A 27,138-nucleotide genomic window follows, 5' to 3' on the forward strand; every position below is an offset into this window, starting at 1 on the left:
TTTGACACAGGGCGCCTTGTGCTTGTAATGGATAATGTCTGTTTCTCCCAGAAATAGAAAGCTTGTCCGGGAGGGGAATGTCAGATGTCGCCCTCCGTCGCTTCACGCCGGGGTCTGCACGTTGCCTTTGATCTCGCCGGACACCCTCTTCTCCTTCCGGCCGGCGTACTCGCCAATAAAGGAGCCGTCCTCGTTGAACTGGACGTCCTCATCGCCGTAGTCCACCAGACTGTCCCCGCTGTCCCCTGCCTTGATATCTCTGCTCAGCGAGTGTTGGCTGCCCTTCAGTGGTTTCTCATCATTGTCACTGCAAGACGCACAGAGGATTTAGAATCACCTCATTTCACCCATGGCTTCACCACTCTATGCACGATTGGAGGGGGTGGAGGGATGCGGACTTGATCTATCACTGCCTCTACGATTAGCCCCTACGACGAGGATTTACATCTGGCTGACCAATGGGAGACAATCACACAGACACAGCTGATAAAACTAATCCTCATGCTACACATGTGTCGATGCATCCGATAGGGATGAGAGAAACGCGATATTGATGGGGCATTGCTGTAAACACGTTCACTGTTTTCATATGATTAAGTAAGTACATTTGTGGACTTGAACACTGGCGGGGGGGGGGGGGGGGGGGGGGGCTTGCACCAAATTAAACATTAAATGTATTTTTGTTCACTGAAGGTTTAGCCATCAGTCAATTAAAATAGGTTGCACTTCACAAATTAAGTGTTGGTTGTAACTGTTATGCAAAAAAAAATCAAAGTACACAAACGCATACAGCTAAGGTTAGCTAGCAATCGCTTTGAAATGCGTAAGAGCGGTGCGGAATCGAAATCGAAATCGAAAGCGCAGAAATAAATTTCTCAAAATGTTTGGTTTGCACTTCCTTGAAAATTATTTTTGTGAGCTGAACCGACACGCTGTCGATTGCAGATATTTATTTGTGACGCGTTTTCACCTTGTTGCCATCTAGAAAAAAGTAAACTGGTTTGAAAAATAGCAAGCAGTTACACAAAAAAGAAAACACACAACGCTGCTTCAGAGAGACGTTGCATCCCAAACTTGTTAATATTAATATTTTCATCTCTGGTATTTGGAGTTTTACTCCTGTCACGCTGAGACACTTTGAATTTGGTCACATCAGAATGCGTTGTGCTGTGCAGATCCCACTGATCTGGAGAATTACACTGGTATTCATACAGTGGGAGTCCATTATGAATAGGACCTCGAAAGGATTAATGAAATGTACCCAGGTATTACTGCCCTGGAGATGAGCTGCTTTCAATTACACTGATTGGCTCCTGCCGTGTGCTTGGCCAGTCTGCATTTAGCTGGATCTCAATGGAAAACGACTGAACAGATCCTGCAGCTCCCTCTGATACAATCTCTGTCACAATCACCGGCATAACGCTGCAGCTAAGCACCATTAGGTGCTCTAAGGGAATGTGCCACTACTCTGACGACACTGATGTCCAAACAGCTCAGGGGTGCTACAGCTGTTCATCACATACATTCCAGTCACTCTGGGTCGTCAAATGTCTTGAGCGGGAACCTCGCGCATGCCGGGTCGTCTTTATGGTGAAAGGAAGAAACGCAGACAAGAGTTAGTGAGGATGAAGAGGAATGCATCGGCTGCTGGAAGAAGAGAAAGCTCTCAGGCTGTGTAGTTGCGTGTGAGTTGCAACGAAGGGGTGGAGTCGCGCTCTGAGGGATGTGCTTACCTGTATTCACAAAATGTGTCGTCATTCATGCCTTGGGACTCCACATCTGGATGAAGGTCCTCTTTTTCTTTGACTGTTCACAAAAGGAAGGAAGAGATAGCAGTGCTTTCCACAGAAGAGAGAAGCAAATGAAGATCACCGTTCTATTGATCCGATAGGTTTGAGTCCCTTATTTCCTGCATCATCTGGTGACTGGACTGGCCGATCCTCGGGCACCTTGACCTTTCTTTGCTTTCATACAAACAGATAGGAATTGAACCCGGTACCTTCTTGCTGCAAGGTGACAGCGCTAACCGCTGAGCCACCGTGACGCCCCTTTCCGTCCAAATGAAATAAGACTTTAAAATAATGACTTTATTTTGTGTATAATGTGAATAATATAAATCAATTCTGATTCCAATGTATCCCCTAAAAGTCATATGTTGTTGTTTCTACAACATATAATGGGCAAGACCTTTGTCAAGGACTATAAGTTACGCGTGTCCAAATGTAGTCATGCAACGTATTTGCACCTTTCCTCAAATTATTTTTTCTAGAAATGTTAGATTCATGAAATAAACAAAACAAGACCCACACAAAAGAAAATCGACTCTGATATCTGGACGCTGCAGCTCAACTGAATGTAGCCGTTGTTGAAGCTGCGGTATAATGAGAAGTTAATGAGAAACCAAAGAGCGGAGCTGCGTCTCGCTCTTTTTCTGCTGACGAGCCGAGCGATCGCTGCCCGGACAACAACCTGATGGCCATTAGCTGTGAATAATATGGCGATAAAGACTCTTGTGTCCCCGATAGGTGGAATAACATTGCGAGCCCACAGAGCTTATGTTATCATTGCAGGCGCAGCAAGCCCATGTCCAGCATTTGCATTTTGTCCCGCTGTGGGCTGAACTTTGTTTAGATTGCTGCCGCGTGTCAAAAAATAATGCAAAATTCACATGTTCGCTGCAATAAATATTCAACACGCATCGTCTTTTGGTCTATTACAATAATTCTTAGGCTTGAAAAATATAAATACAATAAATCAGCTTACATATTCCTATAATGAGATTTAGGATGATTTATAATTTCTTTTATAGCAACAAACAATGAAATGGGAATATAATGATGCTCACAGCAGCAATTAGTATTCACGCGGGATGATGTGTGTGCGCTTGTAAGTGAGCGCCTACCTGAATACTTCCCTCCTTTATTTCTGTTGACAAAGCAGGCGATCAACACGACGAGTGTGAGGAGAGCGATGGCACACATCAGGCCGATGAACCAGCCCTGGCTGGATATTCCTCCGTGGATGCTGGCCAGACCTGGGAAGGACAAAGCCCCGTGACTTTGACATGCCTTGGTATTTTCGTCGGGACATTGATTGAATGTTTACCATCAGCAAAGACCATCTGACCCAAAAACGCAGGAGGTGACAGGGAGCATCCAATATGAATATTAAACAGCTAATCCAGCTTGTCTAATTAACCACGTTTGTAACCACGTTACAAATGTAATTCTCCTCATCAAGTCACGGCGCCTCAATGAGATTCTAGCGGCATGGTGGTTCAAGGAAGTCCTGGGTGTTCCTGTGAGAGGTTTTCCTTCTTTGCAATGTCACGAAGGGCTAGTTTTTAGTTCCTCTTCACATCTTCCGACTCAATAACATCTTCAAATATACGAGAATTACCAGCCACACTGTTCGGAATGAGCCGGGCGGTGTACCAGTTTCCAGGTGGTCAATGATGTGGAAAGTCTCTGAAGTGCTTAAGGCCTCTGATATCTTCCAGAGAACCTCACCTTTCCAGAGAGTGAACAATCGGGATGAGTTAGCGCTCATGAGACGAAGTATGCCGGTATCCAATGAAGTGCAGATGTAATGGAAAAGATGTGAAGGACCATTTGACAAAAGACACACGTCTAGTCTACGGTCTATTCAAACAGAGATGGAAAATGTGAGCTTTATGCCTGCAGCTTTATGCCTAGCAAAGCTGTGACGAAGAGTTGATCTTACATCCGACAGAACGGAGACTGATGGGAGAGTAGATGAGAAAAATGGTCAGAGAAGGGTTAGGAAAGGACGCAGCAAATCAAAGCCATCACAAGCGTTTGGAGCGCCGTCGTGTTGCTCTTCACCTTCCATGGAAGACACAAGAGAGCCCCTTTCAAGGTCAAGGTATTACTGTGTATAAAATCCCTTGAAAGCAAGACTGTCCTTCGACTTGTATGTTTCACACAATGTCCTGCGTGACTGTGGAAAATAAAAATCTAATAATGTGGTGACTGATGAGCATCATTAGGACGGGAAAGGTATGTTGTGACAGCAGCTGTCTGAGCGAGTCAACAAAGTGAAATCCACTTCATCCCCCCCCTCCCCCCCATGGCAAACATGCAAATCTTCTGCTGTGTCTCGCGCTCAGGTGTGTGATTAGCCCAGGTGAGAATTCAGCGCACACACACACGGACATCGTGGCCGCTTCAAATGACAACCCCTGGCTAATGTTGATGGATTGGTCTGCTGCTATGGTAATCCCAATGATCGGAGCTGCACGATGTCTTCCACTGACATCTGAACTGAGAATACCCGAAGGCAGGCTGCTGCGGTTTTGTCACTGTGCTATTAAATGCTGCAGAAAGCACCTGCTCGCTCAGCAGGGATCCCATGCCCCCGGTAGCCACCTCTTCAAAGACCAGGGGGCTTATTTCATAAATTGAGGCCAGAAAATATTCTGATATAGGCTATTTCAACAGATTCCACTTATCCACTCATCTCAGTGTCCTGCAAATTTCACACTCCCAGTATGAGCGCTCGCCTTTCCCGTAGCCCAGGAGAAATGTCCCGCTTCCCTCTCATCTCGGAAGCCGCCTCAGACAACCTCTTGTGGTGTTGCTGTTTACCCATTTGAAGATTACACAGAAATGCCAGGTGACCGTTGGGTCAATATGCTGCCGTGTTTAGGGGGGGGGTGATACCAGGCCCCAACAAATCAATCACTGACAATTAGAGATATTTGTCCCCTTCGAGTGACTGCACTCCACAGCTACACTGTCGGCTCGGAATATAGATCTTGCACGGTAGATTTCCCCCGTGGTGCAGCAGAGAAATTAAAACCAGTATGCGCTTGTCAGGCGATAAAATTGAGCTGTGACTTTACATCCCATCCCGTTTCCAATGGAAACGAGATAAAATATATAAATAAACGCTGCAGTAACCAATTAGCCGACAAAATATATAAGTATTTTGTATCTCCATTTTTCTGCGAACGGCTGACCCAACAAAGTTATTTATTTTCTCTTCACTTTGTGGCTTGATGTCTCAGAATGTGCTGCAGGTCTACCTATGGTGGGGCGAGTGGGTTTGGTCACCGGGGGCTTTGGAGTGCTTTGAGCTGACTTGCCTGAAAGGAAAGAAACCTCAATGTTATCATTGGATCTGAGCTCGGGATGCTACGTTCTACTATTAGCACACATGCTGCTTCGGGTTCAACTCTAAAATTAGTAACTAATCTCGAGGTCTACGTGTCAGAAACGCAATCGAGAGAAGGAAAAACAACATTTTAGAATTCAAGTTGATGAACTGATACCGAATGAATCTTCTTTTACAGACAATTAAAATGAAGAAAGACAAATAGCTGCCGTGTCTGACGCTCTTGTTTGCTCAGCTCGAGTTGTAATCAGCCTGGTGTTGTTGCTAGGATAAAAGTCAATAATAATTTACAATCGGTTGAGATCCAAGATTAATATGAGTTTATAATTAGGTACTCATTAGCATTCATATTCACGGCGAAGCCACAAACATCTAGGAAGTTGTTTTTTTTAATCAGGAAAAGAGGCATCCTGTTGATGGAAAGGGCAAACAGCAGTCAGGGTTCCTTCTCCGAAGCAGCTGATTGGTTGGCATCATTTAATGTACACAGGTAGAAAAAGTCGTTTACGAGGCTAGATCCAGAGTTCTAAATCTAGAGCATGCACCCACTATCTAAAAGGAGGATCGAGATGGTTAAACACATCGTAACAACATACAGGAAACATCGAATAGTTCCTTTTCAAATCGAGTAAGTTCTAGATGTTTGTTTGTTTGTTTTTTATCAAGGATATGACGTGTCACATTTTCTACATACACAACAGATCAACGTACTGAGGCCAGCAGTGGAAGCCAAAGTGGAAGCTGCAAGGAAAACACAAAAAAAGACACAAAAGAAAAAGACAAAAATGGACACAGTGCAAGCAGAAATGAAAACACGTTAAGGGTTCACGCTGCCAGAGCCACACTCAAAGCGATTCGCTTTTCAGTGGCGAAACACGAAGCAGGCAGAGGACAAATAACAGACAGACAGACACACACACACTGCAGATGCTGTGAATAGTTACGTGCTCAAGACTTGTGTGTGCCACACATGTAACCGCGCCATTAAATTGCAACTCAATATATTATGTAAAATGAGTGTTCTCTCGGTCGCAGGTTCGTCTCCGGCTTGTGGCCATTCTGTGAGGAGTTTGCATGTTCTCCCCGTGCCTGCGTGGGTTCTCTCCGGGTTCTCCGGCTTCCTCCCACCACCAAAAACGTGCAGCCTAGGCTGATTGGTGACACTAAATTGCCCGTAGGTGTGAGTGTGTGTGTGGCTGGTTGTCTGTCTCTGTGTTGCCCTGCAATGAACTGGCGGCTTGTCCGGGGTGTACCCTGCCTCTCGCCCATTGACTGCTGGGATTGGCTCCAGCTTGGCCCGCGACCCGATAGCGGCATAAGCGGTGAGAAAATGAAATGAAGAAAAAAAAAAAAAAAAGAGAGTGTTCTCTCTTTTCAGCATTAAATAAAAATAAATAAATAAAAACGCAATTAGGAGCTAATTATGTTCTGTTCGCTGATTGTGAGGATTGTTCCAGGTACCGCTAAGTAATCACTCGAGTATTGAACACCTGTAATCAGTTTTTTTTTCCTTTTTGAATAGGATTGCTCAAAAAGCTACGAATGGATTTTCACCGCATTTACAGGAGAAATAATTATCACTGTGAGATGGAGCAGTTTTCTGATTCCTTTTTTGGTGACCGCTTGAAAAACTGAGGCAACATGCAGCTGTGATTCTCATTGATGATGATGATTGGATAAAGATGACCAGGATGGTCAGGTTAGATGAACTCTAACCTGACCACACATCACTGTATGATCTGGATATCATTTCCCTCTGGGATTAAAAAAGTATTCTGATTCAAGTCATTCTGGATGTGGTTTTCTGGCATATTATATTGTGCCAATTGCAATCTAAATTCTAGAGGGAAGTTCTCCCAATCAAGGAAACACATTCTAAGGATCAAAACCATCACGGGAATGGTGCGTTTAGGTGCAATGGAATAACGGGGAAACAGAGTTGCCTCGGCAGACGTCTGTGAGTCCTGTCTTGCTTTTGCATCAAACAACTTGAATGACATTCAGGGTGCATTTGAATTAAAAGTACCACCCAATCATTTATACTGACAGTATCTCTAACAGCGGTCCATCTCAGCGACGCTCAGGTGAATCCACGTACCGTTCCCCCACATTTCATTCCTCATCCAATCATTCATTCCGCCACCCACAATCTCACAGAAGCTTGACTTGAGTCGGAGCCAGCCGAAGTATGGCGTGCAATCCTCGACGAATCATATGAAATTGAAAAGAAAAAGATTGCGTGCTAGAAGCCGGCTCATTATGATTACTTACCCGCCAAGTCTTTCCATGATTACATAAGTTCAGTCTGAATAGCTTTAGTTTCCCCTCCTGCTCAAAGCAATTCTCCTTCTCAGCTGATTGTTTCCTAGCTCACGCTCTCTGTGCAATCAATAGGCACTTGCTCGCTCATGACAGTGACAAATGAAAACCTCCAGTACGTCCGTATGGAATTGTTTATCCACAAAAATTACTTACATGGAGATATGAAAAGCTTGGCTGCCCGAGCGTATATCGTGTTCCGCTAGTTCAGTGCCATTTTGAAAAATAGTGAAACGGCATCGTCGCCTACGTCGACTCCGCTCGGCGAACCTGCTTCTCAAAACTGTAAGGGTGGGTTCTCATTGTCTCCATCACACACACGCACACACACACACACACACACACAGCACACCTATTAACCAGGACCCATCTTGACCCTCCATCACTCACTTGTTTGCAGGGTGGTGGTGCACTCATCGCTGACGGCCGGGCCGCAGCCCACTATTGTGCAGGAACGCAGGTAGAACTTGTATTTGGTCAACGGCTCCAAGTCGCGGAGGATCCAGGTGGTGGCTGCGGGGTTGATGTCGACTGGCTGAAGTGGCTCCGCTTCCTCTGTGTCGTTGGCTGGGAGTAAAAAAAAAAGAAAAGAGCAATAACAAAGACTCACTGACTTGGATCCAGAATGTTTAAAATGATTCTTTAGCTTTTTTGGGACACGGGCAGTTGTAGGATTTTGTGATGCTTCAATAAAAATGACATTGAATGCATCGCCAGCACATCACAGGGCCGCGCATAGACAGACAACCATTCGCGCGCACTCTACGTGAAAAGTCTATTGACATAAATTGCATGTTGTTGGAGGGGGGAGAAAACCGGAGAAGACCCACGCGGACAGAGGGAAAACATACAAACTTCCTGCGACAAGGCAACAGCGCTAACCACTACACCGCCGCCACAGGATCTTGATGTTCAAGATATTTAAACTTGCAAGGCTGAGGGAAAATTTGCAACTTTGCGCTAACAAATAAAACATTTAAACTAAAGTCAAATTATGGCTGAAACAAAATCCTTCCATCTGACAATAACAAGAAATTCCAATGAGGCTGAGTAAAAGTACATGTAATTTCGGCTTTGTAGTTTTGACACGAACACTTTTTCTTTGGCTTGACAACCTTTAAAAAAATAATAATAATTGACATCAACAAAACATTTAACGAACACACAAAAAGTCCCCGGCACATTCCTAACTGTAATTTATTGCCGCTGTCTCCGTTTTGAACGCTGTGATGGGATATAATTTTCACTACAGAAAGCAGCCGAGTATTCAGGGATGTGGCATTTATGCTCCGCAGCAAAAAAACAAACACAGCGGGTGCTGCGGCGACCTTTCTTAAGAAAAAGGTGCCACGTCTTGTTAGAGCAAAAAAAATCTATGTCAAGACTGTGTTGGTCTGCTCCTCTTTTTTTCTTGGACACCACCTACTGTTATCAAACATCAAGGCTTTTGTCTTTTTTTCGGGAGGGGGTAAAAACATGCTTGATAAATTATGCCATCCAGAGTTCCCTAGACAAAGACACTGGAATCGTGTTTCGACGCTGTCTGAGGACACTTTCTCACACTTCTGGAAATATTCGGGCTGGGCCGATGGTGTCCAACAATTTTCTGGGGAGAACCGGCTGCAGACTTCAACTCCTCTGCCGCTCTCGGACGACAGTATCTCCAAATATCTCTGAGCAAAGGAATGTCTTTTGAGTTTTCGATTGTTAAAACTGCTGAAAAGAGGGTACCGGTGATATTAAAAAAAATATTGACGCCACCTTTTTCATAAAATTGGAAAAGTAAGATATGCTTGTGCCAGATGTTTAGCTGCATTCATCTTTCTATTTTGGTGGAATACCTGCTGTGGCCCGACCTCACCCAGACTTTGCCTCCTGCGGCCCCCAGGTAATTTCCGTTTGAGACCCCTGCTGTAAGCTATAGCTCGTCTACTACGCAGCAAAACACATACTTCAAGTGTGAAATGGTCAAATACTGTGAACCAAGAGCAGAACTAGGACACAACGGATCAACTGTGAGCTTTTGGCTTCACCTTCGTGACACGCTTATCTTGCCTTGTCGAGTGGCGTGGCTCGTTTCCTGAGAGGCAGGATAAATAAATGTTTAGCCTGTACTGGCCTGCTGTGCCCCAGGCTTTAGAGTGGGTTAGGAGCCCTTTAAGAATGTGGGCTCCACTCGATTGCGAGAGGTACTAAGGATGTATCCAGTAAAGGGGGCGGAGGGGTGAGAATCTAGTCTGGAAGGGTACATGCACTAATAAAAATCTGTCCGAGAACCTGGTTAAGTCGCTCATTAAACTTTTAGCAGGTGATCATTTACAAAAACAATACTAATGGATTACGAGTGACGTGAATTTCACTCAACCAAGTTACCTTCAGCAGCAAACTGTGTTCGGTGATCTGCTGTAGCATAGGATCATAGGACAGATCAAGTTATAGGAAAATGAATTCATGACTCCAATCCTCAATCCAAATGTTCCGATACAACTGGCCTTTCTATGAAACCTACAGTATATCATGTGAAGCTAAGGCTGCTGTAAAAGACGCGTGGAGCCCCGAAACAGCTGCCTTGCAACGAAAGATATTGCTTCTTGCCATATCTGATGATCTGCTGACATCTGGCTACATTACCCTCAACATTTCGCACTCGACTTCCTTTAAGGGTGCTTCGGGAAAAAAGTCACGCGCGGAAGAGTCCATCGGCTTTATTGCCGTGGCCACGTTCTCCTCCTGAAATTCCACACGACACTTGGCCCTTTTGCTCAGTCACCGAATCCAAGTCAATTAGCCGGGAAATGCGACACTAAGATGTTCAAGCTGGTCATTAGCTTGGTTATGACTTTTGTTGAAGGACAGCAAGGCGCGCTCACACGCAGGGTGAGTTCACTTCTCCTGGGATTATACACCGTGGTGATGATGTTCCCCGTGGAAAGGACCGGGGCTGGACCTTAACGGGGTGTGATGCGGAGGCCTCACCCTGGCCTCAGCATCGCCATGGCGACTTGTCTGTACACACACTCTGACCTCACCATGCATCACCCTGGCGACTTGTTTGTACACACACACACTCTGACCTCACCGTGACCCTGGGGCCACGCAATGATTTTCCCTCGAGCGTTGAGGATCATCAGCGATGCTAAAAGGCCTCTTTTCTTTCTTTCTTTCTTTCACAAATGCATTCCAGTATTTGAAATTATCTTGCATCTTATATCTTTACAAGCAGACATGAAGCTTTGCGATACGTACCGAGCTGGTACTCCAGGAGGTAACCGATGACAATCCCATTAGGCTCCAGTGGCGGAGCCCAGAGAAGAGACACGGTGTGCTTCTGTACATCTGTGACACTGAAAACAGGATTTTCTTCTGGGACTGTAGGGTCAAAGGTGATAACACACACAGTAGGTATAGTTGAATTCCGCAACACAGTTTTGAAGGCTATTATTAGATTTTCTCTTCAGTAGCTGTGGATCAATAACCGTCGTGCTGTCCCCCCCCCACAATCCTACCTCCCTCTGGGGTCCTGAAGTTGACGGGATGGCTGCCCGGGCCGTTGCCTCGGCCGTTGAAGGTCATGACGATGAGGCTGTAGTCTGAGAACGGCTTCAGTCCCGGCAGCACGGCGTGGCTCCTATCCCCGGGGAGCGTTAGCGTTTCTTTGTTTCCGTGGCTTTTCTTTGAGTCCAGCAGACTGCTCAGACGCCACCAGCTTATCTACAATGAGAAACCGAGAGGCAACCTAAGCAGTGGCTGGAAGACATCCGACTCTGTACGTAGAGTGGAACCTTGATTGTCGAACAGAATCCGTTCCGTAATACTGTTTGAAAACCGGAACTATACTTTCCATAAGAAACTAGATTAATCGTAAATATCCATTTACATGCCTACAGTTATATTAATATGTAACTACGTGTATCTAAACAACAGGTAACACATTAAAGTGTAATTAATATGAAAAATTCTATGGCAGGTCGACTCAAACTTATTGCAGACTCCACCTTCGTTCCGCGTGTCTTCGGTTCACCTCGGCAAACTCGTGTGTTCAAACTCTGAAAATCTGTTCGACTACCGAGTCGTTTGAGAACCGAGGTTCCACTGCGATTTAAATAAGGGGCGAGGTCAGAGATCAGTGCCCTTCCCTTTTCAGCTGCCACAAAGCAAAGTGCGCAAAGCGCTATTACCCTGTATCCTCCCAGATGTCCATGTAGCGTGTCCTTGCGTACTCGCATCCAGCTCACCTTGGCCACCGAGCTGTTTATTACCTCCACAGCAACATCATCAGGTGCAGCAGAGGGAACTGCAATGGCAAACATCACGCCCACAGTGAGTTGAAAACAAGTCGAGCAAAGGCAAATACTAGCAGCACGAATGACGCGGCGCAGTGATCAGCTATTTGCAGGAACCTGGGATCGGGGCTGATACTGACGCCGCCTCCACCTAACAGTCACAGAACACAGTGAAAACAATAAATCACAGCTACGGATGTAATTACTGTTATGCACTAAACACCACATTTGAATAGGGGCTACAGCAACGGGAAGAGTTGTGACCTGAAGTGACGTCCTGGGGGCAAATCCAGAAGGAAGCTGGACACAAGAGATAAAGATCTGTACTGCCGTTTCCATTGAGAAGCTGTAAATGCTGCCGTGGCAAAGGTGGAAACTGAAACTGTCAATTAGAGCCCAATATTATAGAGTCGATTAGGATAGAATACCAAGCTCCACCTGAACACTGTGGCCGTCAGCGTTGGCCAGTAAAGCTTGCTGTCCTTTGGCATTACAATGGTTTAAGTTAATGGGATGGAGGAAGCGAGCTGATTAGATGCATGGCAAAAGATTAGATTTGGCGATGTCGCAATGAATGAACAAAGCTGGAAACACAAAAAGGTTGTTTATGCAAAATCTGCTTCACAGAGTGAAATTCGGCAGAAAGGTTTTGCATACGATAAGGCACACCGTATTAAAATTTGGGATGGATGTGGCAAAAGGTGCAGATCCAGGACTTCCTTTTCTTTCCCATTTACATTAGAAGACACACCAACCACAATGAAAGCCATTATTGCTAACACGTGGACTTCCCAAGACATGAAGCTGTCATGGAACCCTTCACTTTAAAGAGGTGTGATTGCAGCTTGGGAAGCCTGTCTTCAACACGGATCAATACTCACAGTCCTCTCCTGAGAAGCCAGTCACCAGCCTGGGCTCTGGACCCCAGCCCTGGTGGTTCTTGGCTTGTATCTTGATCTCGTAGGGCACGAAGGTGGGAGTGCTTTTCACCAGGAACGAGTGCCTCTTCACCATATACTCCTTCCAGTCCTCCTCAATGTCCTGCCGCCTGTAGCTCACCTTATACTCCAGACCAGGGCCGTTGTGCTCGATGGGTTGCAACGGCTGATTAATGGAAGGAAAAGGAAGAAGAACAATAACGGAGACAACTCCGACGCTACTGGATGGACGGGCAATGGTAACCCAATACGTCCCCCCCCCCGCCCCCCCCTTTAGTGGGAGCATAAAAAGGAAGACCGATCCTGTTAATAGTTCTATGGAGACGTTCACAGTTGATGAAGATGCCCGTTGTATTTCGACACTCGATGTCGCTGCCTCTGTGGTATTACAATGACAAGCTATCTCACTGAGTTGCGCTTGAAACACTGACGGCGGGTTTCTCGCGCTATCCGTTAAAACGATGGAACAAGCAGCCCGCTCTGACTCCTGGGGCAACGCTCATCTGTGATATTTGACTTGCTACGCAGATGAAAAGATTAATATCATCTCAAAAGATAGGCCAGTAGGAAAACGAAGAAAAAAAGGACGAGATACCAGTATTCACAAAAGCAAATCATTAGCGGCGGGAGAGCGCATGGACTCATGAGCCTTGCGTTACCATGACAAGGGTATCAGGTAATAAGTGTATCTTCCGTCCATAAAATGGAATCTATCACTGTCCAGGTTAAAAGAAGAAATAAAGAGCCCATTCACGGTGCTTTTTTCTGTTTCTAATCAAAGAAAAGGAGCCGCTTTGAATGGGAACCCATTCAGGGTGACCCCGTAGCGCTTCTTTCTGAAGATCTGAACCCGGGAATATCAATTCAAAGGTGGGCCGCTCCTAGTTTTCATTCTCTATTGGTAACTGACAATGAAATATTGCTAAAACCTCATCACCATTATCAGTAAATTCTTTGACTTCCCAAATCCACAAGCCGAAGATTACAGGCGGAGGCGTTGAAGAATTTGCTGTAAGAGGATAAAAGACCAAACGCATTCCCTCACCTCCCAGTTGATATCCATCTCGTGTGGAAAATGACCTTCGATTTTGATATTTTCAGGGTTCTTGTCAGGAGCTGTAGAAAAGAGGGAGGGGGGGGGGGGGGGTATGGATTTTGTTGGTGTTGTTAGTGGAAGAAACCTCAGGTGAACAGACACACACGAAAGCAGTTTTTCAACAAAAATGGATTCAATTATGGGGCACGGTCTGAGTGTTTCCTAGTTCAGAGCGCCAGCGTGGAAAGCTCAAGCAGCCCTCAGAGAGCGGTTCATGGTTTTTAATGTTGAAATTGAATATTTTTTTCCCCGACCTCCTTCTGGATCCGATCTATAAGACATTTTGCATGACAGTTCATATCGGACCCCTTTATGACTGTGATCCTTCGTGAATAAATTGAATCCGTTTATAAGTAAATGGGAAAATCCAGATTTTTTTCTTGTGTGTGTCCAGACGGGTATCCGGATCGCTCTCAACATTTAATGGGATCTAAGTTAGACCAAGACCCATCTTCAGATATTTTTTCCCATCAAGATCCATCCTGCAGTTTTCCCCGTAATCGTGTTAAGGCAAAGTGTTAATTTAATCATCTGTTCCTGGTAACATTCCAAACATTTCCTGAACATTTCATTGAGATCTGTCCGTAACAAGTTATCTTGCTGACAGACAGATAAACGACGGCAAAAACATAACCCCCTTGGTGACGGTAACAAAGAAAGGAGGAGGCTTGAGACCTGCCGGGGGGGTTTTGTATCTCTCGGTGGGTTCGCTGGAGGGACCCCTCCCCACTGCGTTAACAGCAGACACTCGGAAGCGATAGTCCACGTGTCCGTGGAGCTTAAGGATGGCAGAGTTATGGTTTCCCGGTACTCGTAGCTGCTCCTTCCAGTTTCCAGGCTCCCACTGGCTTTCCTCAAACTCGATAATAAACTCTGTTGACAGACAGAGAGAGAACAAAAGAAAAACTTTACTGTTTTGTTTCTCGTGAAGTGATTATTTATTTCACCGCCGGCACCAGCCGTGCATAAAATACCTCCAACCATGGCTTGCATGTTCCTTGTGGAGATAATAATAAATCAGGTGTGTATGCATCAATAATCGATTCGCATTGCACAACATGACTTCATCAAACTTGGAAAATGCAGATGAGGCCATGAGCAACTGTGATTGGTTGTGGCGTGCTCGTCTTCACCTGTTGTGGAGCTGTTGTGTTCGTCGCCTGGGCTCCATTTCAGCTTGATGCTCTTGCTCCTGCGCTCAGAGAGCACCAAGTACTCGGGCGGATCAGGGACATCTGGGAAACATCACGACAACACGGCTTTGGAAAAATCCCACACTTCAATCTTGTCTTCAAAAAAAGAAAAATGCGTCCAATAGAATCCCAGCGAGCGCTAGAGGACGTGGAACGAGCCGCACCGCTGCATAGTGCCGACGCTATTTGCTTTGGACTTTTAGAACGTCTCAAAATATCTCTGAAGGGTGTTTTACAGACACAGTTCTGCACGAATAAAACCCGCAGTCTGTGTGTTCGGGTTTCCTCACGTCGTGATCCCTTTATGGACGCCTCAAACAACGGTGCGGCGCCTTGGCTCGGTACAGAACCGCGGTTCATATATCCGTATTTGCTCACCCAACACCAGTAGCAGCGCCGAGGCTGTGTCCCGGTCCAATGGAGTCCTGGCCACGCAGGTGTAGACGCCCTGGTCTCCGTGACTCACATTGATGAGGTGGAGGATGCCGTTCTCCACAAAGTATCTCCTGACAACAAAGATAGAGCCACATTATTTATCGGACGAAACAGCGACGTGAAATGAGTTTTCCGTTGAGGAGCGCGGTTTGGTACCGTACCCCGAATCTTCCGTGTCGTTCAGCGCTATCGCCACATCGTCTTTTTCCCACGTAAGCCTGAAGTCGCTGCTGAAGGATCTGTCGTACTCTGCGAGGCACAGGAGCCGGGCCGTGGTCCCTATCAAGGTCCGCAGGTTCTCTGGGGGCGTCACTATTCTAGTGGGGTCTTCCGCACATGCAATATTAGGTACATTTCAGCAACCGGGACGCATTTCACAAAGAGATCCATTTACCTTTCACATACAGCATCGCGCCAATGGCTGACGAGCCCTCCATGTTCGTAGCGGAGCACGCATACTGTCCCGTGTCCTCCCGCTCCACTTTGCGGATCTCAAGCGAGCCGTTGTCGTGAATTGAAAATCGGGGTCCATTTATGGGTCCATTGGAGTCGCCTCTGCGCCTAGAACAAAAGAGAATTCCATTAAAGTCCCAAAGTTCGTCCAGATCAGATTAAATTAAATGCTTTATTGGATGGATGCTACATTTTAGCAGCAGAGGACATACATTGAACATTGCTGTTTTATGACGGGGCTGTTTTAAAGGAATAACAGCAAAACACACTGCATCCATCCACATGTCGGATGGCTGCACGCATCAACCGGTGCAGATCTACTGCTCCCTGCTGGTGGGTTGGAAACGGCTGCAAACCTACCAAGTGATAACGGATGGAGGAGAGCTGAAGACCTTGCAATCCATTATCACTCCTTTGCCCTCCACAGCAGAGTAATCCAGCCCCTCCGCGGTCAAAATCGTGGGCGGGAGATCTGTAAAGACGAGCAAGGAGAATCCAATTGTCATTTTAAGCTTAAAGAGAAGAGGCTGCTCTGGTTCCACCCTGGAGGAGCCAGATGTGGCCCGTGGCAGCTTTAGTTTCCGACTTAATTGCAATAATAAAATAAAAAGACTTGACGGTGATGCTGTTTGCATTTTAGCAGCTAAAAAATATATATATATTGAAGAAATTGGGAAGGGAGGCGAGATAACGTCCGGGCATGAGGCTAAAATCGCTGTGCATTCATTGTCTGCTTCTTCGTGTTGGGAAATAATTCAGCTGTCAGGTTGTGGGAAACGTTTCACTGAATATTAAATCAAAGAGGAAAACAATGGAGAAATGAGTTCGCCCAGTGCGAGCACCTTATCGGTTGTAGCCAAAGCATCTCATTAAAATGGTCTGTTTCTCCTAATTGCTGACACAGGGCGCCGCTGGGACGTGGCATTCAGGGACTGCCCAGCTTTATTAACTCCGGTGTCACCGACAACAATGTCCCCATGTCTGTGCAGAGCGACAGGAAGTAACACGCTGTCTTCTTCTTAGCGCCCCCCCCCCCCCAAAATTCAATCTGCACTTGTAAAGCAGCACATGTTTGTCTTATGGCCCGGTCGCCGCCATGGAATTGAGTGGGACCTTGTTAGCATGTAAATGACAGAGAACTATTCCTGCCGCTCCTCGGGGAGAACCGCGACTTTGAATGAAAGGGCGCCGCTTGAAGACGGCGGCGCTTCCTCCGGATCCCAGAACCGCTTTGTGTGCGCACGCCAACACGGAGACCGTCTCTCCGGCTTCAGCCGGCAGACTCAAAAACGCTCGCGGCAAAAAACAAAGAACAGAAACTGCAATTCGGCTGCTTGATAAAAATGTGAAAATGAACTGGTGCAAACCGCGAGCGTTCTAAAACCCGTTGCACTCACTCATAATCATAATGTTTGCATTCGACAGCAGCGTCCCGTGTCTGTTGGAGGCCTCGCACTGATAGACGGCGCTGTCAGACGCCTCGGCCTCGTGCAGAATCAAGGCGTCGCCTAACACCTTCCTGTTGGCTGCCGGAGCGTCTGTAATAAAACAAAGGTAGATTCAGTCATTCACCATAGATGAAGCGCTACCGTTTGTTAAAAATTGGTAAAAACTTCAACAACCCCACCCCACCCTTTTTTTCTATATTCTATATATTCCGGGTCTATACATTTTTAAAGTGCTTTATTGGCTGCTAGAGTCACACTGGTTTACCCCTCCCTGCAGCACATAAGGGTCACTGAGTCGGAACTCAGGTCGCACTGGTTTTGCTCAGTGGTTACTGCGACTCTCAACCCCCCCCCCCCCTTTTTTTTAAAGTTCTGATCTTCAGCCCCAAACCGAGCCGACATCGCATTGAGAATTTTACATTCCACACCTTTATTTTTTTCATGTATAGAGAATTATCTCCCAAACAGACTCTGGAGCGCCTCTAAATAAAATATGGTGTAGTTTCTCCACTCATAATAATTTAATGGTCACTAATAGGAGAATTCACAAACAAAACGCCTCCTCTTGCGTTGGGGGAATAATCCCTCCATATACAAAATGCATGACGCTGCGTTCAAGAGTAAAGCATTTCAACATGTTGTTCATTGTAAAAGGCTCAAATTAAAGAGGTGCGTGTGAAGCGAGGCCGTCGCGCCACTGACCCTGCAGAGGCGTTCCGTTCACCCTCCATTTAATGAGCGGCTGAGGCGTTCCGCTGGCCGAACACCTGATGGACAAGTCTGAACCGATCATCCTGAGCTGGCTCTCGGGCTTGGAAACCCACTCTGGAGGCTCTGGCAAGACACAATCAGCGGGACATCATCATCAGATGTCATGAAGTAGCGGAGGCTGACGCAGCATTGGATGCATCAGATAGATCCTGCAGCAGAGCTATCTCGTTGCTCATTGCTCATTCCCTCTACGCTGCATCATCATCATCACCACTCCACGTCTCACCTACTGTAGTCAAGCTCATTTCTGAATGAACTTCAAAGCATGCTGTCGTTACCTTCGACCGTCACTGTGAAGTAAAGCGACGCTTCTCCAAGCATGTTCTTCGCCTTGCACATGTATTTCCCGCCATCTTCTTGCTCGGCTCTCGGTACAATCAGCAATTTCCCATGATTCTCCAGCTTTGCTTTCATTGGGAGTTGGTGGCCCATCTTTACCCATTCGACCCGCGGGGTTGGGCTGACAGACAAAGTCGGGGAAATGAGTAACTCTCAGTCATGTCCTTGTAAAAACTCCGACCACCTCTAATGAATGTAAAATGGCAGCGTTACTTACAAGCCTTCAGCGATGCACTCCAATTTCAAGTCCTCGCCCTTGATTATCAGCGTCTCCGTTCTGACACCAGAGGGCGTCAGAAAAGAGGGTCTTCGCTCCAGGATTGCATTGGCTGCAAAAAATGGGACATTTTCACCTCTAGATTTTATACATCTATGTTCACGCGGAATCCTCACGCACACAGATGTTTGAAGATGTTTTAATTAAAGGCGTTTTTCATGATCTGAACACTCACCGGTTTCAGGACTCATGTAATTTTTTTCTAAAATGGAGGTGGATGAGACAAAACAAAACAAAATCTTAACATGAGTTAAAAAAAAACAACAACCAAAAAACATCAACAAAATCAAATTGACAACACAAAAGTAAAGAAATGTCAACAAGATGCAGTGACGCTTGGATGGCTTCTGAAGTGCAGCTATGAATACGAGCTTCAAGCGAACGAGTCGGCAATGAATGGCACGCTGAGAACAAATCAAAGTTTACATCCTGCTGATGACATGGATATATATTTTAGTCATTTCCCACAGGGAAAGTCAGCGAATGACATCCAGAAAGGATGCCTGAGGAAGAAACGGGAGCGCCAACCTACTTGTGTTGACGACAACGGACATGGCGGTCTTCTGGACGATGGTTCGTATTCTTGGGAAGGCGGCGAAGCAGCAGTAGTCGCTCCTGCTGTCTTTCTCCACAGCGTGAGCAAAGTAAAGGTCGCCATTCAGGCCCATGGATACCCTCTCATCCTGCTCTATGTGCTGGAGGTCTGCGGCAAAAGGCATCGATTGCATCATTTAAAGGCCTTTAAAACCAGAGTGTCGCCTCTCCTTTAACACCTTGCAGAGTCCGAGGTCAGAGGTCATGTTAAGGTGCTTTAATAGAGTAATATATGCATCTTATATGTGGTATCTTGACTATGAGGCAGCACTTACTAATTGTCATCCAGTAGATCTGCAGGGGAGGAATTCCTTGAGGTGGATTGCAGTTCAAGGTGAAAGGCTGGCCTTCCTCCACCACGACAGGATCAAGAGTCTCTTTTGGAAACTTTGGAACATCTAGAAACAAGGAAGCAAATTAAGGCAGACGGACACTCAGTAAGTGCAGCGTGCAGTTCTCTTGCTCTCCATAAGATGGCAGTAATACCATTCTTGAATTCAGTGGGAGGCCAGATAATCTTTTCAACATTCAGTGGTGTTAAATTAAATTTCTTTGTGCGTGTGGTGTGTTTTTCCTTTCCGACACACATCACCTCTGCTGGATGCTTGAAGCCCAGCCACGTTCAATCGGACCCTCCATTGGGAGGATATTCTGTGAGAATGTGTGCGGTGATTGAGAAGCAAATATAAATAAAAATCCAAAGGAAATGATGGAGACGCTGGATTCTGTGTGATGCCGTCTTCAACACAGAGCTATAGATGAAGTGCGGTGAGGTGAGGGGCGGGGCGGGGCGGGGCGCTCAGGAAGCTCAATGACTTTCTGCTTGATCCAATACACTGTGCAGCTAACAATGGAGAGGTGCATTCATCACACACACACACACACTGATGCCTCCGAATCTGTCTGGAAGAACTGCAACACACACACATGAAAAAAAAGAAAGAAGAAAATGTACGGTACTCACTGGGCACAATGAACTCAATCTCCTCGGACATGGCGACCCCCAGTTTGTTAAAGGCGTAGCAGCGATAGATTCCCTGGTACTCTGTCAGGTTGTCATTATTAGGTATCACAAAAGTCCCAGAATTCTCCTCCGTCATCAGCCGGGGGTCGAGGAAGGGGAAGAATTCCTCTCCATACTTCGTCCATCTGAATCTACATGACAAAAAGGCGATGCAGATTTTAAATTCTCCACATCCACCTCCACGACCTGCAACCTGCTCTCGTTTCCCCCCAAAGTTCAAACCAAAGCATCCAAACACAAACAGGGCCATTTGTTCAAACGGCGCTCGGTACTCACTGCGGCTCGGGATTCCCTTTGGCGTCGCACGTCACGGGGAAGCTCTCATCGAAAGGGAAGGCGATGAGAGAGCCGGGCGACTGAGCTGTGATGGTGGGCATCTGCTCAACTGGAACAACGGAAATGCAGAGCTGTGTAGGTGTCTTGTATTTTAAGTTACCCCCCCCCCCCCTCTAAACAAAGCAAGATCTGCTTGTGGCTCCTCATCGTATGGAATATAAACGTTCTTTCTCGGATTTCTCAACTTAAAGGCAGAAAAGCAGTATTTTTGTTGGGAAGATTTCGCTTGCAAAGCCCACACAGATTCATATGGAGACCCTTGACCCCCAGGGGTCGGGCACCCCCATACAATTTATATATGCAGAGTTGTATCCCAAAACGTTTTTTTTTTGGGCAGAGCATTTTGCTGCACTTGTTTTGGCATAAAACCCTCGACTTTGGGATGACCGACGGCTGTGATGCGATGAAAAGCATATGGGCGGGGGGGATTAACAGCTTTGAGTGACAGGAAATGAGGACATGCTATGAAATTACTAAAATAGAAATATTAGGTGATATTTAGAGGCAACGCATGTGGCTTTAAAGTAAATCTGCGAGGAGGAGACGAACACAAGACAGTGGAGGATGATGCTAAACAGCAACTATGGTGCGGCAGAGTGAACTTACTGTTTACACGAGCTAAAACTACTAAATCCACGGCGGCCGGGAGGGGAGATAAACAAAACACAAACAGTCAGTTTGGTAATGACTGCGTCGCATCACAAGCATCCTCTCTACAAAGCACTTTATACACCGATGAGTCTCGAGCACGAGGCGGCATCAGAGCGACGTTCTCCCTGAACGATCTATAAACCCGTTTGAAGCACCTTAAGAAATACGACTGAGGTTTGATTCGTGTTTCCAAGGAAACGGGGACACATGAGATTCCGACGAAAAAAAGGTGGGGACGGGTGTGGGTGGGGGGGGGGGGGGGGGAACTTAATTCAGACAAGATAATAGCTGCAAGTAGATTCAATTCATAGAATCCTCAAGTGTCCTATCAGCCACATATGCTGTTATTTGTTCTCCTTTTAAATTCCCAAAAGGTGTTTTTGTTTTTTTAAGGACACTTCAAATTGAATTAGGGATTGTCTCTTTCTAGATAAGAGTCCTTCTACAACACCTCCCGGTTCCTTCATGGCTTCATCAATGGCTTGCCTTGAAGTGGCTCATAATGAGTCTGTCAGAAAGAGTGTTTCATTTAAAAGGTTAACTGACTCGTACTTTGCGGGCCAGCATGAAGGCGCACGGGGAGCGTATCGAGGTTCTGTTTTGACATTCCAGCTGCAGGCGGCCGGGGGGGAGGGGGGGCTCAGGATCGAACCGCTGACCTTCTAGCTGAGTGGGCACCGCAGTCACATCGCCAGAGTCGATCTGCTAAATTGCCAGACTCGCAAAACGTCAAGAATAATCTGCGTGAGTTCTTCTGTTATGCATGTATTGAGCTGGTAGAATTTCATGAGTGAGGAGGGAACTCGGGTTGTGACAGTTAAAATGTTTCTCAGCGAAAGGCAAAGCTGAAAAACGCACTGAAGCCCATTTCACTGGAGCTTTTTTGTCTTTTCATCAGCCGACACAGCAGTTTCAGTTCAGGCGCTTCCTCTCCTTTACTCTGTAAAGCAGCGCATTGGAATTCAAATTATTATGATGGTTATTTTGCGAGCAAAGATTTATACGGTTGTTTCCACACAAATAACGTCTTTCTCACTTTCCTTTTCTTTGTTTCTTTTGAAGCCGACGGCGTGGAGGAAACGTTCAGATGGGAAAACAGTCGGCGGAAAACAAACACTCAAATCAACACTCACCCTCCAACGGGATGTCAACGGCTGCTGTTGCCCGGAAGGCACAGACACAGGTGACCACGCCCAGCATGGCGACCAATCCACGACTCCTCTGCAGCCTCATGGCTTCCACAGTGTTTTCTCGGATGCCTTTAAGAAATGAGCTCTCTCTGTCTCTCTTTCTTTTTCCCTGCACCTTCAGTTCATCTCTTGGGCGTGCTCAGGATCAGGGGCACCTGAGAAGGCAACACAGGCGTACAGTATAAAAGGCCCCCGTGAAATCCGCCCACACGCCATCAGACAGACAAGGCAAACCCCAAACACGGGAAATCCCTCGCGGCTCGGAGCCAGACTGGATCGCTCTGCTCAGCCAGGCACGACCGGGAACGCCGCGCATTTTGATTTGCATCAAACAAGCGACCTCGGTTTGCACTTGTTCAAATTTTGACATCTTCACATTAAAGCTTCTTTATCACCCCCGCCCCCCCCAACTTTTTCCCATGGGACTGGATTTGTTTTGTAGTTTGATGCTTGTGGAAGGTGTGTGCAGCAGGAACTGTAGTTCCACCAGACAATGGGAATACGGAAACACGTGACGGCGGCTGTGGATTTACCAAGGCGCGGCAGACGCTCAGCGTTACGGGGGGGGGGGGGGGGGGGCATTCACTCTGAATCCAAACTAAGATTGAAATCAAAATTACCATCCAAGCTAAGATTCAATTCAATCACAGTGTTGTTTTGATCCCCGCCTGCATATTTCTGATGACAATGACTCAAAGAGATTAGCGATGCAGCTACGCATTTAGCTATTATTACAGATATTGCAGCCTGAGGGCTGTTGGGAAGTACGTAGCACTCGTAGTTAACAATCAGACAGTCAGTAGTCTGCATTCACATCCTGATGAGCTGCAGAGCTCAAAGCGTCGGATCGTTTTCCAGCTAACGGACCTGAATCGAGACTATAATGAGCACAGGGTCGCTCCGGAATGATAGGAGAGGGCGGAGCGAGCAGAGTGATGCATGGGAATCACGGTGTCTGCAGCAGGGCGCTGCAAATCCTCTGGAGTGTTATTTCATTAGCGCTCCATGTAGGCTCTGACCCAGCTCCAGAGGTCATGTTGGCGTAATTACCTGAGCTGTGAACATGCGCCATAATAACAAAAAAAAAAGAACAAATAATAGCAACACATTAGAGACAGCACAATGTCGCTGGGGGTCTGCGGGGGGATTTGCTGCCGCTCGTGGGAAACAGAGCTGGTTTAACATGCAAAGAGCGTCCCGATGACGGTCCAGTAATTCCAATCACTGCATCGGCGGTGATAGGGGGTCCGATTGGCGCCAAAGAATGTGCGCGTGTTGGTTTTGCTATAACTAACCCGTGTTCATCCAGCTGTGCAGAGAGGGTCTGATTTTTTTTTTATCTCTTTTCTAACCTTGTCGCTAGCATTTCTGGGAATCGCCGAGGTCAGACCCTCAGCCGTGAGATTGAATAACTGACCGGGGAATAAAAGAGTCACTTCCACGCCGTCGGTGCAGATCGGTTTTCAAATGAATGTGCACTCTGAACTTTTCAACCGTGCCTCGCATTAACGGTATTAACTCGGCACTGGCCTCTCCGAAACAACCCTTGACCCCTGCCCCGCCCACCTGCTGCATCGCCGACAACTCGGCCACAATTCAGACCTATTGACTTTACGTCACACTGAAGATTTGTGTGTCAGAGGTAAGAGTCATCCGGAGAACATATCAGGCTTCGCTTTGTTTCACGTTTCCCCCACAGACGCAAAGATTTATGTTGCTACACACAGATTAAAATGAAAAGGTGAGAGCTTTGAGCTAATTAGATGGTGCTTTGTTGTTAAGAGGATAGAGTGGGGTGGGGTGGGGGCAATTCCCTCAAGACAATGTGTTCTCATTGCCCTATTGTGCGAACAGAAATCCTTCCCCGCCCAAACGCAACTTCAGATGGATTACGTTCACGCTGTGCATGATCATTCGCCTTCTGATTTAATTTGTCCTCCCCTTGTGAGACATTTGCAGAAGCCTGGCCGCTGCCATCTGGGACGAGGGAGGTCCACTCTGAGGGCTCGACGGCCGCGAGCGATCTCTGACATCGAAGTCGTCAGGGTACGGCGCGGACCGGACCTGTGCGACTCACACGAGAGGGGCCTCCTCTCAGGGTTCGCCTGATTTACGGACTCCAGGCTGTTCTTAATCCTCTGCCCCTGCGAGCAGCGATCACACCAGCCGGGGACTGATGAAGCTGGCAGGAGGTTAAAAGCTGCTCACTGTGGGAAGCTCAACATGAACCCTGACCTCATTCAGCCGAGGCTCGGAGGGGCAGAGGCGCCACGGCGGAGGTGGCACCGAGCGGGAAATGAATCGATGGGGGCCGAGGGAAATCTGCCTCTTGTCAACAACAGCAAAGCGCTAGCCTCGACCAAATGATGCAAAGATGCACTGACCTAAATATACATACAGTATATCCTTAGACATGCACACGCATCCATATAAATATATATGTAAATATATATATATATAAATACATATACATACTTATACATAGATACATCCCCATATGCACCTTTATTCACACACACCCTCTCACCTCCCCCTATGTATACGTATCTATACACTTATATTTATTGCATACACCTTCTCATACAGCACACACACGCACACACCCAAAAGCCCCCCCGAAAAGATACGCAATCTTCATTTACAGCGTCGTCACCTTTCAGAGCCTCATCACGATCGTGACACTCTTCTTCCTTTCTTTTTTGAACCCTTCTTCACATTTAAAAGCTCAGTTTCAGAGGAAAAGAAAAGAAACCCTCAGAGGCGTCGGTGTGTTTTTGACTGACGGGACTGGACGAGCTGTTAAAAAGTATCGACCACAGCGAGCAGCCATCGTACCGCTTATATCACCCAGCTCGACTCGCTTGCTGCTGTGTGTTCCAATCACTGTGCAGACAGTCAGATAAACAAACCAAATAAAATAAAGGGGGGGTGGGGGGACCAGCTATTCTTCCACAAGCATCTTGACCTTTACCGACCTTCCTCATGGGCGGGTCAAAGTGCGACCATTCACAGCTCGCAACCGAAGGTTCCCGCGCTGGCGCCATTTCCTTCTTCTCCACGCAACAGCCTGCAAAGTGCGGGCCTGCACTGTAGTTTAATGCGCGACCTTGTAATAGGATTTAGAAGATCCTCGTCTTGTCAGACTGGATTAATAGACTCCCTTTGCTAAAGACCTGAGACGGGGAGACGGCAGCTCTGCTCTCGCCTCTCGCAGCCCCGTTAATGCCTCCACACTGATTCCCATTCATGAACAATTAAAACAACGACCGAGCTGATTAACAATGAGCGGAAATTGACTCGCATTCCTAATGTGGCTTTTGCTCATTTAGCTCCGTCTGCATCTCAGTGAAGAACAACGGCTGTATAAATACTCCATAAACGTTTTATGTGGCGCTTAATTAAATTCCTTCAAAAAGTTTTTTTCCCCGCGTTGATCTTATAGTAAAAGTAGATCGCATTCCGACCTATTGTGTTCTATTACAAGCTTAGCCGTGCAACTCATCCATTATTAAAATGTTAATAACAAGAAAGAAAATGTATCACAAACAATCCTGTTTAGGACGTAGAACTAATATTAAATAATAAGCTAATTAATATCTAATTGATATGTAACTCAATTCTACAGCACTTCAGGCAGCGTGACACTTCCGGTTATACGGCGTTAAAGTTTAAGGGAGTCTGTTTAGCTTTAGAGGGATTAAGGGGAGCCGGAGCGGGGCAGCGGAGGTGGCAGGATGAGGTTGGAAGTGGGGTGAGGAGAAGCTCTGGGGTGTGGAGGAATGGGGATGATAAGGACAGGTAATCCCCGTGACCCTGAGGGACACCTCGCGCCATACGCAGTTCTGGTGGCGACCAGCTGTGGGTGTTGCACAACCTTGTTGTTGTCAGTGCGTAAATGTACGTTTTTATGAAGGCTTTTCGTTCTTTTGGTAGCAAAGAGCTTGAAGGCTTTCCTCAGCCTTTAATTAGTGGCTCTTTTTTGTGTCTGTGTGTGTGTGTGTGTATGTGTGTGCGTGAAAGCTGCAAAACACGAAACTTTGCTCAAACTATTCAGGCGCAAAACGAATTACCGATTTAAACAGAAGGCAGCATCTCCATTTTAATTTTTTATGACATCCAGTTCCAATGTGCTGCATAATTTACAAGGGGAATGAATCCACGTTACTGATCAGGAGGTGACGTGATGATTAATCGTCCGCCTGAATGTGTGCGTCGCTGTCGGCTAAAAACGAGCTAACAGATGCTGTCAGCTTTGAACCTGTTAATAATGTTTAAAGCAAAAGAAAAGGCTGGAAACAAAGCGCTGCACATTTGTGCAACACATCCTTTTTTTCTAATGATGATTTTTCTCTGATCTGCTCCTTTTTGATGTCCCACAGGTGAGCCCCCCCCGCCCCCATGCCAGGGACAATAACCATATTAGCGTGTGATCCTCGGCGAGGAGCCAGCCGAGAGATCAATTCACAAGTTGGACTGCGGGGATATTATTTTTTGAGAACTAACACAGTGTGCTCCTCTCCGCATTCATTCACTACGTCTGACTGATGTTGGCAATTTCCCCAGACGAAACCGCGCAACAGCAAGGACATGATGGATGGCTCTTATACCCCAAATCCTTACCTCCATCACACCCCAAAGCAATTTATTTATGCCAA

The 27,138-nt window shown here is 46.6% G+C and overlaps 1 protein-coding gene across 3 annotated transcripts; it reads right to left on the reverse strand.

The window, feature by feature from the left end:
- Positions 1-102: 102 nt before the first annotated feature.
- Positions 103-22,526, reverse strand: chl1b (cell adhesion molecule L1-like b). 3 transcript variants are annotated; one of them, XM_068742241.1, is made up of 28 exons: positions 22,427-22,526; positions 21,249-21,266; positions 20,583-20,691; positions 20,247-20,437; positions 19,558-19,680; positions 19,221-19,391; positions 18,864-18,890; positions 18,629-18,740; positions 18,351-18,532; positions 18,004-18,135; positions 17,251-17,391; positions 16,214-16,325; positions 15,795-15,961; positions 15,562-15,727; positions 15,344-15,468; positions 14,906-15,007; positions 14,448-14,645; positions 13,722-13,792; positions 12,620-12,842; positions 11,634-11,749; positions 10,962-11,166; positions 10,702-10,824; positions 7,846-8,022; positions 5,836-5,877; positions 5,048-5,107; positions 2,903-3,034; positions 1,734-1,806; positions 103-307 (listed from the first exon to the last, which is right to left on the reverse strand). In XM_068742241.1, the coding sequence occupies exons 1-28, from the start codon at positions 22,524-22,526 to the stop codon at positions 103-105; spliced, it is 3,603 nt and encodes a 1,200-aa protein (XP_068598342.1). The 3 variants fall into 3 exon arrangements, with proteins under 3 accessions (XP_068598342.1, XP_068598340.1, XP_068598343.1); XM_068742239.1 differs by lacking the exon at positions 18,864-18,890 and having other exon boundaries at positions 5,048-5,098; positions 5,833-5,877; positions 18,629-18,766; positions 19,217-19,391; XM_068742242.1 differs by lacking the exons at positions 5,048-5,107; positions 5,836-5,877; positions 21,249-21,266.
- Between the last annotated feature and the right edge of the window lie 4,612 nt (positions 22,527-27,138).

Source organism: Brachionichthys hirsutus, chromosome 8 (genome assembly GCF_040956055.1).
Source record: "Brachionichthys hirsutus isolate HB-005 chromosome 8, CSIRO-AGI_Bhir_v1, whole genome shotgun sequence".
Classification (NCBI taxonomy): Eukaryota; Metazoa; Chordata; class Actinopteri; order Lophiiformes; family Brachionichthyidae; genus Brachionichthys; species Brachionichthys hirsutus.

Coding starts and splice junctions, on each gene's coding strand:
- chl1b (XM_068742241.1), bottom strand. CDS start 22,526: ATGAGGCTGCAGAGGAGTCGTGGATTGGTCGCCATGCTGGGCGTGGTC. Junction 15,962..16,213: donor CCTCCATCCGTTATCACTTG/GTAGGTTTGCAG, acceptor CTTTTGTTCTAG/GCGCAGAGGCGACTCCAATG. Junction 13,793..14,447: donor ATACAAAACCCCCCCGGCAG/GTCTCAAGCCTC, acceptor TCTTTTCTACAG/CTCCTGACAAGAACCCTGAA.